This window comes from Peromyscus maniculatus, chromosome 4, assembly GCF_049852395.1.
Source record: "Peromyscus maniculatus bairdii isolate BWxNUB_F1_BW_parent chromosome 4, HU_Pman_BW_mat_3.1, whole genome shotgun sequence".
Lineage (NCBI taxonomy): Eukaryota > Metazoa > Chordata > Mammalia > Rodentia > Cricetidae > Peromyscus > Peromyscus maniculatus.
In genome coordinates this window covers 7,344,027-7,359,410 of record NC_134855.1, presented here as the reverse complement: position 1 = coordinate 7,359,410, position 15,384 = coordinate 7,344,027, and the positions used below count along the sequence as shown (strand labels likewise).

The following is a 15,384-nucleotide window of genomic DNA, read 5'->3' as shown; positions in this document are numbered from 1 at the left end:
TCAAACTTGCTGTGTAGATGAAAGCAACCTTGAACTCCTGATCTTTCCGCCTCAGTCACCCGAGTGTCAAAGTTACAGATGTGCCCGACCATGCCTGACTTCGTATTCCACTTCACAAAGCCTCTGCAAAGATGATGTTGGTTTGAAAACATTTCAGAGAGATTAAAAACTAGGAAATTATTGCAGTGGCATAGGGGTTTATATTCTGATTATTCAATAACTAAATATACATATGTTCTTTTCTGGATGTGCTAAAAGTTAAAATAATTGAAAGAAGTTTCTTATCATTTTGTGATATGTGTATGGGGGCGTGTAAACATGGCACATGTGTGCGCATCTGAAGACGACTTTGTGGGCTTGGTTTCTCCTTCCAGCTTTCCTGGGGCCCAGGGATTGAACTCAGGTATTTGCCCAGTCATCATGCTGCCTTACCCCCGATACCGCACGGCTGGGTATTCCTTTAGGGTGGCACACAGGGTTGCAATCTGCTCTGCCAGGCGCTCCAGGATTGGATTCTTCATCTGAGCCTTGTGAGGGCTGTAGAAGCTTTGGAAAGAGTCAGCAGAGTCCAGGGAATACACCTAGGAGTAAATCCACGCAGGGGCTCTCAGTCCTAGCGGTGAACTGGGGGAGCACCCTGCACCTGCTTTTGTTTATCCCAGTGCTAGGCACCCCACTATTAGTGACCAAAACATCCCTGCTCCCAGGGAGTCTGACACATAACGGACAGTAGACACAACGAAAAGTAAACTGTATGAAGTCGAGGACTTGATAAATAGCTAAGGACAAAGCAGGCAGAGTGCCCTGGACAGCTCGAAGGGGAGGCTGTCTGGACTCATGGAGGAGGCTCTCTGGGAAGGGTTTCAAGGAGCTGGGCTGTTTCTAGCCAGCAGAAGACTTCCGTGAGGGAAGGGGGAAGCCAAGGATCTCAGGGTGTGTGCACCTGGGGCGCCGATGAGCAATGTCGGGGAAGGTCAGTGCAAGGGTTCATAGGCCAGTTTGAGTTTGCTTCTAACAAACAAAGGATGAGCTAGAGATTGTACCACAACTGTGGGCAAATAAGGGAGCTTTTTATAGGTTTAATAATAGCCTGTCTTCAGCAAACTGCTCTAAGCACTGCCTCCTCCCACCCCTTTCGGTGAAGGGCTGTGGAAGTTAGAATTCTCTTCAAGATGGCGTGTACCAGCTATCAGGATTCTCTCAAGTTCTCACTTGTGTAAACTACCTATCATCATCACGATTATTGAGACTGAGCCTTCCTCTGTAGTTCAGGCTGACCTGGAACTCACTACTTAGTTCTGGCTGGTCTTGGATTTGAGGTACTTCTCCTACCTCAGAATCCCACATGCTGGGATTACAGGGATGAAGACTGTTTACCTTAAAAAGTGATTTTATTTATTTACTTTGAGGCAGGGTCTCTCTATGCAGTCCTGGCTGTCCTGAAACTCACTCTATAGACTAGGGGGGCCTCAAACTCAAAAGATCCACCTGCCTCTGCCTCCTGAGTTCTGGGATTAAAGGTATGGGCCACTATACCTGGCAAAAAGTGATTTTTAAAACTTACTATTTCTCATGTTTTCTGAAATATAATATGCTGTGTGTGCTAAAGCTGGATTCTGTTTAATTCCGTGATGGTGGGGTTCGAAGGGAAGGAAGTAAATATATACAGCTCTCCAGCAGGAAACAGGCAAAGAGCCAGCTCTGACTCTTCCTGTGTGCGCCTGTGCATTCTCTGTCTCTCTGTCTCTCTGTCTCTCTCTCTCTGACAGGGTCTCATGTAGCCCTGGCTCACCTCAAACTTGTTATATAATTCAGGATAACATTGAATTCCAGATCCTTCTGCCTCCATCCACCTCCCGAGTGCTAGGAACACAGACCTGTTCCACCACACTCAGTTTATAAAAATCCAGCTCAAGGCTTCATGCACTCTATGCAAACACTGTGCCCTGAGCAGCACCCCTGGCCCCTGTACCTAACAATAGGCTACTCTACAGTTTTAGCAGCTGATCCATAAAGATCCAGTAGACATTTCTCATCACTACAGAATGAATACAAATTCTGTGGCTTCTGATTCCTTTTGCCAGGAGAGAACCTTTGGACAAGTCCTAACAATACTCAAATAAATTGTACAGATTCTCCCAGTTAGCTTTACCTCTGTGGACCTAAAAGCTTTGCTTCCCCACCCCCACGGGGAGGACTTTGCTGTGGGGACCTTCGGGGAGTGAAGTGCTAACAGCTGATGACGGAGGTGACCATCTGTTCTCTCAGCACATGACAAGCTGGGGTTAATGCCAATAAAAACAGACTCCTTTGCAGCAGATGGGGGCCTGCTCTCTCCCCTCCTCCTCTTCCCTCTTTTGGGATCGGCTACTTTGGGTTATTCAAGCAGTCAGTGAATAGGGGCGAGCAGTGATCCATGGTGACACACACAAGGGGCACAGTGACCAATAAAGAGGCGGCATCAGGTGACTGAGCTCCGGTGCTGGACCGATGCATGGCAGACCACTTCCCTTAAATAAACACTGCACAGACCATCCCTCGGTGACCAGAATGTGACCCTCCCCTCCCGATGGATGGGTAACGAGGGAACAGACGCACCTGGGACTCATAGGGCAGAAATGCAATGTTGATCTCCGTCAGCGTCTTGATGACTTTGGCTGCTCGGGATTTCACCAGCTCGTTAAACAGGGCGTCTGGACATGCTGTAAGAATGACAAAAGACAGGGCTTCCGTCCATCTGCTGCTCGGCCAACAGCCGAGACGTCACTGCGCCCTTCACTTTACTCAGACTTTCAAAGAGGCACCCAGGAAGCTCTCCCATCCTCAAGATCCCAGCACCTTGAGGTAGAGAAGAAACGGAAACTACCTGCGGGGGCCCCGGACACAGCAAACAGCAGCCAGATACGAGAGCTAACAAAATCTGGGTGCCGATCCCAAGGGCAGGGGAACAGAAGCCATCAAGAAAGGGCGAGGGAGGAAGGCCCACGGCTGGCGTGCTTATGAGGAGAAGATGCGGGCACAGAGAGCACCAGCTATGGCCCTGGTGGGCATGATGCCCTCCAGACCAGAGGGACGGTGTGGTGCAGGGGGATCTCACTGACTGATGGCCCCAGGACGTCTCCCTGATTCTCCTGTCATCTCCCTTGCTGTATTCTCAGGGTGGCCTGTGGGGTTCTCCCGAGGGGCAGGATCTGGGGAACTCTGCCACTTTATCCTCTGGCTACTCGGCTCCTAACAGCTGACCCATACACAAACCTGCACCAAGTCAGAAAACCAACCCTGGGGCAAATGGTTGGAACTGTCATGGTCTGAAGACCCGATGCAAACGGCCCCCAGGCTAGAGAGACATCAGCAGGGCTGTTTAAAGAAGTGCCAAGGAAAACTTCTCAGCAGGAAGCCCTTTGTCCCCGGAGGAGTGTGGTGGGCTCATCAGAAAAACTGCCTTTTGGTAGTGTGTGTGTGTGTGTGTGTGTGTGTGTGTGTGTGTGTGTGTGTGTGTGTGTGTGTCTCACATCGTTCATCTTCTCAAGGGAGAAGACCTTTTGGTAGTGTGTGTGTGTGTGTGTGTGTGAGAGAGAGACATCGCTCATCTTCTCAAGGGAGAAGACCGGATAACTACAGTGCAACACACTTCTGCTGCTGCCCTGCGGGCTGGGCTCAGTGGAGCTATGAGGAAATGCTAACCCGGGCCAGCGAGAGCAGCCCACAAGGTACTCACAGTCTGTGAAGAACACATGGGCGGCCCGGTATTTAGCAGTTGGTGGGTCCTTAAAGTCACTGATGAGAGAGTGGACAGACTGTGAACGGAACAAAAAGCATTCCACTCAGTTTTAGAATCTGACTGACCAATCTAGTTCAGGCTCCCTGCATTACAGCAAGGTTTCTGACCTGTGACCCCACACTTGTCTGTCATAACAAGGCTGTACGCACTTAAAGGTAGGACTATTCCAGAATGACAGTGCCACTGAGAACACACCACAAAACTGTTCAGAACCTTCCAGAAGATTCATGTTGATGTTCTGGCAGTTTAGCTACAGAAACTTACCAAAAGCCAGTTTCTGAAAGTGAAAACTAGGGGCATTTTTTAAATATAAAGAGCCCAACTTTAGGGTTCCTTTGCCGTGCTAAAACACCACGACCAAAAGCAAGTTGGGAAGGAAAGGCTTGGTTCCAGCTTCCACTTCCAGATCACAGTGCATCCCTGAGGGAAGGAAGTCAGGGCGGGCGCATGGCTGCCTCAGTCTCTCGTCCAGCCTGCTTTTGAAAACACACATTACCCAGGACCACCTGGCCTAGAGCAGCACCGCCCACTCTGGGCTGGCCTCTCACAGCACTCATTAATCACGAAAGTGCCCTGCGGACTGGCCTGCAGGCCACCTGGTGGGGGCGTTCTCTCAGCTGAAGTTCCTTGTGTCAAGCTGACAGAAAACAAAACAAAAAACCAACCAACCAAACAAAAACACCCAACCCAAACCATCGGCCAAAAGGAGGGATATGGTCCTTGTATGGATTAGATCTGAACCAAGGTGGACAAATTTGAGCACTAGCCGGATACTGAAGAAATAAACCCTGAGAACATAAAACCCCAAAGCCTGGAGCTGAAGAACCTGGAGCATGAGGGAGCTCTCCAGGTGCTGGTGGCGGGGTTCGGGTGCCAGCCCGGGCTTCCCACTCGGTACTGCTGCTGCGTTTCCTAAGGCTTAACCCACTCCTCTCCGCCCGAGGCCACACCCTGCCCACCTCTGACCGATGCTTGAACAGCAGCGTGTTAAGTGCATGCTTAACCTAGAAACGTCAGGTGCTCTGTGCCACACAGCCTAAGCCAAAGTCTCAGTCTGAGCTGGACACATGGGGGATTTACCTTCTCGGACGGGGTGATGAGGTACACGGCCTCCAGGCTGGGGAGCGGCTCTCTGCGCTTGTTGATGTCCTCCACAACTAGACAAGACAGTGAGTAAGGAAACCGGAGCAATCTGGCCAGGCCCTCAGGCCAGCACAGGTGACCGTCTACAGAGAGCCCTCCCCCTTCCTTAAGCACCGCGTTCCCTGGAGATGAAGGCCACTGCCTCACTTCACCCGAGATGTCAGAAACTCTGAAATCTCACCATGGGCGACCCTCCCCACCCAGCTAAGGTCCTCTGACCTCTTCTGAGAAAGGCTGCACTCTTGCCGAGGGCGGACTCCGCCCCTTCTCGTCTAAATGATGTTTGTCTGTCAACAACTATTTTGAGCTGGAGCCGCACTTGCCGGGCACACGCGTGGCCCACGGTTCACCCTCCAGCACCGCACACCAAGCCGCTGCTTTCCTGTGCACCCCCAATGAGGCACCGCAAATACATCTTCCCCATGCCCGCATTTCTTCCAACAGCCCCAGGACAAAGCACAGCCAGGGGCTTTGGGTTACTCATTTTCTTTATAGACACGGGGCAGGCAATGTAGCCCAGGCTGGCCTGGAATGCGGAGATCTTACCAACCCTAATCTGGAGCACCCAGGTATCTCACGTCCCTCATCAGTACGAAAGTGAGTACTTCACACCTATGTATGAGCTATTTGGGTCTCCTCCTTCATTAAATATTTTGGGTTTTTTTTTTTTTTTCGTATTGGTAGAGTGCCACCTTGCTTTTAAAATGTTTAGTTTAAAATTATATATCTAGGTGTGTGTCTGTGTGTAGGTTTGTGCACAAGAGTGCAGTGCCCATAAAGGCCAGAAGAGGGCACTAGATTCCCTGGTGAGCCACCTAATGTGGGTGCTGAGAACGGAACCTGGATCCTCTGAAAGAGCAGTATACACTCCTAACCACTGAGCCATCTCTCCAGCCCGGTCTTTTCCCCACCTGGCCCTTCCATTTGGTGCTCCTTTAACACACGTGTAAGGAGCACCCAGCACTGTGTTCCGTGAGGGCTCCACTCAGGAACGGGGAGCTTCAGGCACCACAGGGGCTTACAGTCTTACCACACAGGTTGCTGGAAGCATCTAAAGTCACAGGACAGTAATGAATAGGGAGGGTACCGCATGCTGCAAGGGAAGGCGGAGAGTGCTGTGCTCACTTGTGATTCCCTCGGTCATGATGTCCGTCATCTTGCAGCAGGAGGACAGCATCCTCATGCTCAACTGGTCCACCACCAGCACCTGGAGGGAAGAGAGCGGCTCAGGGCTGGGCAGCTCCTGCCTCCTTCTCTCACCGGCTTCCGCACCAGGCTTCAAATGGAGTAGGTGGGAAGTAGGACCCTGGGAGAAGCTGTTCCCCGTGGCCTGGAGGTGCGCTGGGATACACCCTTGCTCTTACTTCCCAACCTCGGCGTCTAGACAACAGTGTCTTCTCTCACTGACTTGACTTCAGAAACTTGAAAGATACTCCTAAGCATGTACACAAAGTCCAACAAAAGGAGGAGGAGCGAGTCATGGATGGCGCCAACACTCAGAGGCGGTCAGGACTGTGGCATTTCAGGTGGCAACTTGCGCTCATGGGAGAGCAGCCAGTGACCACAGGTATGGTGGTTCACGGAGCTCAGCGCAGCCACCGTCAGGCCCTCCCTCACCAGCACACATCTCTGTCCAGACTCGCAGCACAAGAACGTTCCACCCCTGAGTGTTCTCCTCATCCCTCCTGAGTCCTTTCACCCACAGAAGAGAGAAAGAGCCAAGAGTGAGAACAAGGCCTCTTCTTCTCCTTCATGCTACAAAGCAGGAAGACACCATGAGCTGAGCAAGCAGCATGGCCGTCCTCATCAGAAAGCTGCTGCTGAGCCGGGTGGTGGTAGCACACGCCTTTAATCCAGCACTTGGGAGGCAGAGGCAGGAGGATCTCAGTGAGTCTGAGGCCAACCTGGACTACAAAGCGAGTTCTACTACAGTCAGGGATACACAGAGAAACCTTGTCTCAAAAAACCAATAAAGAGGCGGATCTCTGTGAGTTCGAGGCCAGTCTGGGCTACCAAGTGAGTTCCAGGAAAGGCGCAAAGCTACACAGAGAAACCCTGTCTCGAAAAACCAAAATAAATAAATGAATAAATGAATAAATGAATAAAGAAAGAAAGAAAGAAAGAAAGAAAGAAAGAAAGAAAGAAAGAAAGAAAGAAAGAAAGAAAGAAAGAATAAAGAAAAAAGAAAGGGGGTGGGTGGGGGAAAGCATGTGCCGTCTGTCACACAGCAGCCCCTGAGCCTCATCTGAGGAGGAAATTCCCGTGCCTGGTGGGAAGGGTGAGAGAGAGACATGCCCAAGAGCTCCCCCAGATGGCCTCCCGTTGGAACTGTGGGCCCCCAAACAGAACCCCACAGGGTCAGCACTGGGCTCCGAAGTCCTCCTTTGTCATTAGCTCCCCCTCGACTCCAGGGAAACTTGAGGTTCCAAATGGACAGTGTAGACCCTTCACCAGCATGTGAGGAAGTTAAGTCCCACCAGCTCCCGGCCAGTGTGACACCACCTCAGAGAACCTGTACCTGCTGAGCCGGCTTACTGGTTCCATGTCCAGGAAGGGCCTCTGAGCAGAGATCACACACGAAGCCATACTCGGCCCCGGGGGAAGCTCTCACTCCAACGCCAACTCCACCCTCTGTGTGTAGGTGGGGGAGTGTTTGCATGTGTGTTCATGTGTGTGGGGGTGTGCACATGCTTGGGTGTCCTCTTCAATAGCTCTCCACTGTATTTACTGAGGCAAGCTCCCTTGCTGAACTCAGAACTCACCGATTCTGCTGATTAGAATAGTCAGCCAGCTTCCGGCAGATCCAGCCTCTACCTCCCGTGTGCGGTTACAAGCATGTCTGCACACTGCCCAGCTTGCTTGTGTGGGTGTGGGGGCGCGAACTCCGGCCCTCACCCCGGCACGGCATGTGCTTTATCCCTTTCCGCACTCCTGGGCTCCCCCAAAGCAGCCACCCTTAGGATCACCAGCTGCTCTGGACTCACCTTCCACTCCCCCTTCTTCTTCACTTTCTTGATCACGTCATGCATGATCTCTAAAGAAGGGAGGGGGAGAAAAAGACAAGGAGAGAGGGAGGGAGAAAAGGGGGGGGGGGAGGGAGGGAGGGAGGGAGGGAGGGAGAGAACGTTAGCTGTAATTTCAAAGACTCCCACACCTGCCTATTGGACTAGAGCGTCTTCCCTAGGCCTTGCTCTCTCGGTCACGCGGCTCAGTCTGTGCACAGAGCCGCATCACCCATCAGAGGCAGTTCTTCTCCTGTAACTCACAGACTCAGACATTCTGACCTCAGGTCTTCATGTTTTCCAAACCAGAGACCCCGACATTATCCATGTGGGTAATATCTGCTGGCATTACGAGCAGACTGAGCCAGGCATGTGCACACACTGTAACCCCAGCATGTGGGGGCTGAGGTGGGGGCATTCTGAATTTGAGGCCCGCCTGGGACACAGCCTAGTAGAATGTCAGCCTGGACAATATAGGGAGATGTTGTTCCAAAAACAAACAAAAGCAAACTCGAAAAAAATCTTAACCGGTTCACTTAAAATAGTAATAAACCTGTATGTTAATGACTAAATCCTAGTGAACGAACAGTAACTGTATTTTCCTCAGTAGAAAACCTTAGGGAAAATGTGGGGTTTTCTATCTTCGTGGCTCTCCTTAATGTCTGGCTTCACAGAGGACAGCTGTCTGTCCCTTCTGCTTCTGAAGCCAATCTGTCTGGAATCAGGCGACATCTGGAAAATGCTCAGAAGAGCATGAGAAGGACGGTAATGACCTCACAGCCTTCCCACGTAGACAACTGTGACCTGAGTCCTCCTGGGGACATCAGACATGAGAGCCACTGCTCTAAGTAAATAAAAGGCTCTGACCAGGTCCCAGGCCCCCGAGTCCCCTTCAAACTCTCCAATCAGCAGGGGTTGAGGTCTTCCACACGCAAGCTCCTCTGTGCCATGCTCTCACCCGTCATCATGTCGACAGGCCAGTCTCCACAGCACCACAGCCAAACAGAACGGCCACGGAGCCTCACACGTGTCTGGACGGCCACGGAGGCCTTGTAGGAAACAGGACTTTGGCTGCTCTGAAAGCCTGGGCTACACACTATCCTGGAATGCCTAGAAGGCTCGCGACAGACATCAGCAAGCGTTTCAAGCATTCAAGTCCTTCTTTCTAGGACACAGAATCTGCCCTGATCATCTTCTGTAATCCAACTAGTTGTAAAGTGCTCTCTGTTTTCAGGAACTTTCCTTCTGATTAAAAACAAAAATAACCTGTTGTAGTGGGTGGGACACGCCGGAACCTTATCAGCTGGGAGGTAAGAACAGGAAGATGCTGAAGTATGTAGCCAAGCTGGGTTATGAGTTCAAGACCAGCCTGCCTCAAAAAACCAAGGGCTGGGATGTAGCTTGATGGTGGAAAGCTTGCCCAGCGTATACTAGGCCCTGGGTTTGAGCCCTACCATCACAAAATAAAACAGTGCAAGAACCGAAATCACTGAGGTGAACTTGAAAAACACAGAGAAACCATATTGTAAAATACTAACTATTGCTTGTGTACTTCACAACAAGCACCCAATACTTGTTTCAGGAGACTGAAGTAGGAAGATGGCAAGTTCAAAGCCAGCCTGGGTAATACCTGGGAAACTGTTTCCAAAGTTCAGTCGAGGAGCCAGGCATGCCTTCAATCCCAGTACTCGGGAGGCAGAGGCAGGTGGATCTCTGTGAGTTGGAGGCCAGCCTGGTCTACAGAGTGAGTTCCAGGACAGGCAGAGCTGCTACACAGAGAAACCCTGTCTCAAAAAAACCAAACAAAAAACAAACAGAAAAGGTTAGTGGAGGTGTGCTCACCTGGCAAGCACAAGGTCCTGGGTTCAATCACCAGTATCACAAAGGGAAAAAAAGAAAAATCATTTGTAACCTTGCCAACTTGAAATGCATTTAGTTAACAGTTTGTTTTCTACTAGCTTTCTTTTTGTAACTCCAGATAGCTGAGATCACGCCTTTAATCCCAGCATTTGGGAAACAGAGTCAGGTGGATCTCTGTGAGTTCTAGGCCAGCCTGCTCTACAGAGCTAGTTCTGGGACAGCCAGGGTTACACAGAGAAACTCTGCCTCGAAAAACAAAAAACAAACAGAGAAATTAACATGGACGAAATACTTCTACTTCCTGGGACTTATTTGTTTGTGGTGATTTTGGGGGGATTGAACTTAGGGCTCCATTCATGCTAGGCCAGTGCTCTACCAGTGAGCTACGTCTTCAGCCAACTTCCTAGTATTTTAAATGATAATGGTCCACACCTTACTCAAAAGTATTTCCAGCAGACAATTCACTCTTATTGTGGAATGGTGAAAAACCGGACACCATGGTGTCCAGTGATGGAGTAAATTAGGTTCTGTTCCTGTAATAGACCACTGTGCACCACTGGGAATAGTGACGGGAAAACAAATGTTCACGCCTTCACCCGCTCACTCAGTAAGTGCTGGCTGGGGATCCAGTGTCCCAGCCACTGTGCTGCACTGGAGGAGAAACCAAGCTCCCGCCAGGTCACGATGGGAGCAGCGCCCAGAGCTTCTCCTAAGCGCCCTGAAAAGAGTAGGTGAGGGGCCAGGACACAGCACCAACGGGGACAGAGCGAGGCCATCCCGAGGACACTGGGTCTGACTAGGAGGCGGCCACCAGAGCGAGAAGAAAAGGGGACAAAGAAGAGACATTTGACATTTGCGTGGGGCTGAGAGGCTGAGGTCGGCAGTGGCGGACCACACTGCGGTCCTTGACCGAGGGTATGATTTTACTTGACGGGTACTGTGGAACCACAGACGGTAGGGAGGTAACCTGCTGTGCTGCGGATGGAGAGGCGAGGGGCGGATAGATGTGACACACAATACATACCCAAACCCCAGTACTTGAGACGGGAACAAAGAGACCGAGGCAGAGGTGATTGGAGGGGTATAAAGAGAGAAAATGTGGTCAGTAGAATACCAGGAGTTTCATTTTGCCTTTTTAATGAGTGAAATGTGGTGCTGGGGAAATAGCTCAGTGGTTAAGAGCACTAGCTGCTTTTCTGGAGGACCTGAGTTCTATTCCCAGTACCTACATTTGACTTACAATCAGCTACAGTTGCAATTCCAGAGAATCAAACACCCTCTTCTAGCCTCCCTGGGCACCAGGCACACACATGATGCACATGATGTAAGTAGGCAACACCCATACACATACTGTGATAAAACTTTAAAAAGGGAGGTTGAGGTAGAAGGCTCTCTGTGAGTTCAAGGCTAGCCTGGTCTACATAGTGAGTTCCAGGAACAGCCAGAGCTATGTAGAGAGAGCCTGTCTTGGTCGGGGGGTTGGGGGGTGGTAAGGTAGATGAGAGACATCTAAAGGGGAGGTGTTGGGTAGGTAGTTGGAGATAACGACTACCGAATGTTCCGATCGCTCACATCCTTCAGAACAAACCAACCCTCCTCTGCTTTCTCACTCTGTCCCGTTAGTTTATTTGTTCTCTGCTGCCTTTTAGCGAGTCTCCCAAGGCTGTCTGTCCACTGTCCTCTCCATGTGCTCGGGCCCATTCTTGTCTCGCTGGAAGCCAAGCTCATGTCTCCAGAGTTGGCGATTTTATTCAGGCTTACCCCCTATTTCTCTCTGTAGGTTTTTTTAATTGTTTTTTTTATTTTTATTTGTGTATGTTGTGCATGTATGTGTGTGTGCATGTGCCATGGGCATGCAGGTGCCTGAGGTGGCCAGAAGAAGGCACTGGATCTGCTGGAGCTGGAGTTCCTGGAGGTTGGGAGCTGCCCTTTGTAAGTGTTGGGAGCAGCAAGTGCTCCTCACTGCCGAGCCGTCTTTCCAGGACCCTCCACTTTCTACACAATTTCCCATTTTGTGACTGCTGCTAAGACCATTCCTCTACATTGGGGCGCTGTCTGCATGCACATGGTCTGTCCATACACGCGCGCACGCACACACGCACGCACGCACAAAAACTACAGAGAGAAATAGGGGGTAAGCCTGAATAAAATCCCTAACTCCAGAGACATGAGCTTGGCTTCCAGCGAGACAAGAATGGGCCCGAGCACATGGAGAGGACAGTGGACAGACAGCCTTGGGAGACTCGCTAAAAGGCAGCAGAGAACAAATAAACTAACGGGACAGAGTGAGAAAGCAGAGGAGGGTTGGTTTGTTCTGAAGGATGTGAGCGATCGGAACATTCGGTGTTGGCAAAAATCAAAGAAGATCCTACAGAGAGGACTATAGGGAGGCTGGCTCCCTTCTGGGGAGGAGCCGATGGAGCTGAGGCTGTGAGGAGTGCTGGAGTGAAGTCACGGGGTGGGGGTGGGCCAGCGAAAAGTGGGAGTGAAAGGAAGATTTGAAAAAAGAAGGAACCATGCATCTCCCCAGAGATCAGGGAAGTGAATTCCTACATTTTAGCATTTCTGGACAGTTCCAACAGCTAATTTGAGGTTTGTGACCACAATTTTAAGGGAAACCAGGAAGCCTGGGTAGATTTTTATTTTGTGAGACTCTCACCATGTAGTGCAGGCTGACCTCAAAGTTGCAATGCTCCTGCCTCAGCCTCCTGAGTGCTGAGATGATAGGGGCACTGCGATGCCTGGCTTTCCTTCCATCTGTACGGGGTCCTAGGGATGGAATTCAGGTCAGGCCACTCAGCCACCTCTCCAGCCCTGCAGCTGCCCCCCAACTTATGTATTCATTTATTTTAGTAAATGAAATCACAAAGCCCCACCTAGGACATGGAATTCCGCCTGCTTCATTGAAGGGTGGCATGTCCATGCTCCAAATGCAAACACAGTTGGTTTTGTTGTTGGTTTGTGACCCTGAAGCTATCACTCTCTCTGTGCCTTAGCTCTATTTTCTGCCTGGGAAAGACTGAGCTCTCGGGAGACTCTTGGGCTTTTTAACTTTTTAATTTATTCATTCATTTATTTATTTTAGTTTTTCAAGACAGGATTTCTCTATGTAGCCCTGGCTGTCCTGGAACTCATTCTGTAGACAAGGCTGGCCTCAAACTCACAGAGATCCACCTGCCTCTGCCTCCCACGTGCAAGGATTAAAGGCGTGCACCACCATTGCCAGGCATTTTTTTTTTTTTAGATTATAATATAAATACATCATTTCTCTCTTTCCTTTCCTCCCTCCAAACCTTGTCTAGTAAAATTCATGGCCTCTCTCTTTCTTTAACGTTGTTACATACAACTTTTTTAAAGCATATATATGCATAGTCTTATTGGAAAAATGTAGAGCCAATGTTACTTTTATGAAATTCAATTGCTGATGTGTTCCAATGTTGTTCCATGCTTCTACTTGAAAAAAAACAACAACAAAAACCAGAACAGAAAACAGCGCTCTGGAACCTCTGCTCGGAGGACTTCCGGTGGTGTGTTTCTCTGCAGTCATCTGTTGGGAGAACTCCTGGAGTGTGGAGGGGCACATGAAAGCGCAGGTGTCCTGGGCTCAGGTGTCCTGAGTCAGCTGACTGCAGGACTCTCCCACGGACAGGATCCCCTCCCTACTACAGCAGAAAGGCGGCTTCCCTGTGGCCGAGCTGGTGTGTGGCGGCAGTAGGGGATGGTAAGTGCTCTGCCACTGAGCTGCGCAAAGTCCGGCCCCTCTGCTTTATCTTAACAAATGACTCAGGCTGAATATGTCTTTTGCTACCAAAAATTCATTTAAATACAGTGAAAAACACTGCTCTATCAACATCTGATCCGGGAAGGTGGAGATATAATGAGAAAAGTCAAACCAAGTACAAGTGTCCAAAGGCAAACACAACCATCCGGAGCTTACTTCCTCCCCACATTCTCAGAGCATATATTTGTCCTGGGTATTATTAACAGCCAATCCCAGCCCTGCCCTACATTCTTTAATCCAATACCAAAAAGGAAACATGGATTAGAGCTCATTTTAGCATGGAGAATCAAGTGGCCCGGGCTATCTTCTAGCATATAATCCCATCTCATTGCCTCTACTTTGCAGATCTATACAGAGAGAGACCACAAGCCATCTAGAGCTGGTCAAGTACTCAACCAAAATGTCATTTCCACCATCCACCTCAGGCCACACAAGCACAAAGACCTGAGTTTGAACCTCGGCATCCACACACAAAGCCTGGCATGGTGGCATGTATTTGAAACCCACGTGCTGGGAAGACAGAGGATTCCTGGGGCTTGCTGGCCAGTCAGCCTTGCTTGGGTGAGCCCCAGGTCCTGGTCAGGGACCATCTCAGAAAGATGATCAGCTCCACAGGGGCAACACCAACGTTGTCCTCTGATGTCCATGCGCACCCACGCACAACTGCAAGCACACACACAGGGGCACACTCTTTAATGGCACGTGTACCTGCACACACTTTAACGAACTGGAGTGTGGCTAGGGCTGGGGCTCCGGGGGCAGCATTTTTCAGGCATGGAAGCTGGATGTAAAGTTGCCAAGTTAAGATCAAAGATGGAGGAGTGAAGGGACAGAGGACCGACTAGTGACAGCCATGGAGCTCTGGGAGGATGGCACAGGCTCAGTGTCCCAAGAGCTGCTCAGGCTTCTGCCCTGGTCTGGTCACCTTCAAACATGACAGCTCCCTTCCTGTCCTGCACCCTCACTGCCTTCCTGTCTCTGACATCTAATATGACAATTTGGCAAAACGCCCAAACAGAACCTTCTGGCACAGATGAGTGGATCTATGGTGACTATGGTGGGCTCAGAGCTGAAGGAGGCAGCTCAGCCCAGGTGTTCTCCAGTCCCACACGGCCCCAGTGTTCAGAAGACCCAGTTTAAAGCCTGCAGCTTGAACGGAGGCCTCAGAGGACTTCCCCCGGGCCTTCATTCTTGAAGGATAATACAGGTAAACAGTGGCTGTTCCACAGAACAAGTCTGCAAAGCAGACGGTTCAGGGAAACGCTTCCCTTAGTCCCCACACACAGGCAGTGAGGACTGTGGTGGTGTGCAGATGTAGAGACAAGCAACGCTCGGGTAAGAACAGTCGCTACCTCAGAATGTCTCTGTGCACTCACGTGGGGGTTGTTTTGCCCTGGAGACAGACGCAGGATCTTTTGTATCATAACCCCATGCTCTACCACCAAACTGTACCATCACATACACTATTTTTCTTTTCTTTCTTTCTTTCTTTTTTGAGACAGGGTCTCAATATGTAGCTTTGGCTATCCTGGAACTCACTCTGTAGACCAGGCTGGCCTTGAACTCACAGAGATCTGCCTGCCTCTGCCTCCTGAATGATGTGCACCACCACACCCAGCAACTATTTTTCAAAATTAGATCACAAAATTCTTTTCAAGTCATCTAATTAAAAACAAAACAAACAAAAACCAGCTGGGTCTACAGAGTGAGTTCCAGGACAGCCAGGACTACACAGAGAAACCCTGTCTCAAAAAACAAATAATAATAAATAAGTAAATGAATAACAACAACAACAAAAAAAACAAAAACAACCCTCC

The 15,384-nt window shown here is 50.1% G+C and overlaps 1 protein-coding gene across 2 annotated transcripts in view; it reads right to left on the bottom strand.

Annotated features, from left to right (window-relative positions):
- Stxbp1 (syntaxin binding protein 1) overlaps positions 1 to 15,384 on the bottom strand; it is a 62,494-nt gene that overhangs the window by 27,628 nt on the left and 19,482 nt on the right. For both annotated transcript variants that reach the window (XM_015990969.3, XM_006998039.4), the window contains exons 2-7: positions 7,909 to 7,958; positions 6,050 to 6,131; positions 4,862 to 4,938; positions 3,719 to 3,797; positions 2,599 to 2,702; positions 433 to 581 (exon numbers count right to left, since the gene is read on the bottom strand). In XM_015990969.3, the coding sequence (XP_015846455.1) occupies positions 433 to 581; positions 2,599 to 2,702; positions 3,719 to 3,797; positions 4,862 to 4,938; positions 6,050 to 6,131; positions 7,909 to 7,958 (541 nt within the window). The remainder of the gene's footprint in view (positions 1 to 432; positions 582 to 2,598; positions 2,703 to 3,718; positions 3,798 to 4,861; positions 4,939 to 6,049; positions 6,132 to 7,908; positions 7,959 to 15,384) is intronic.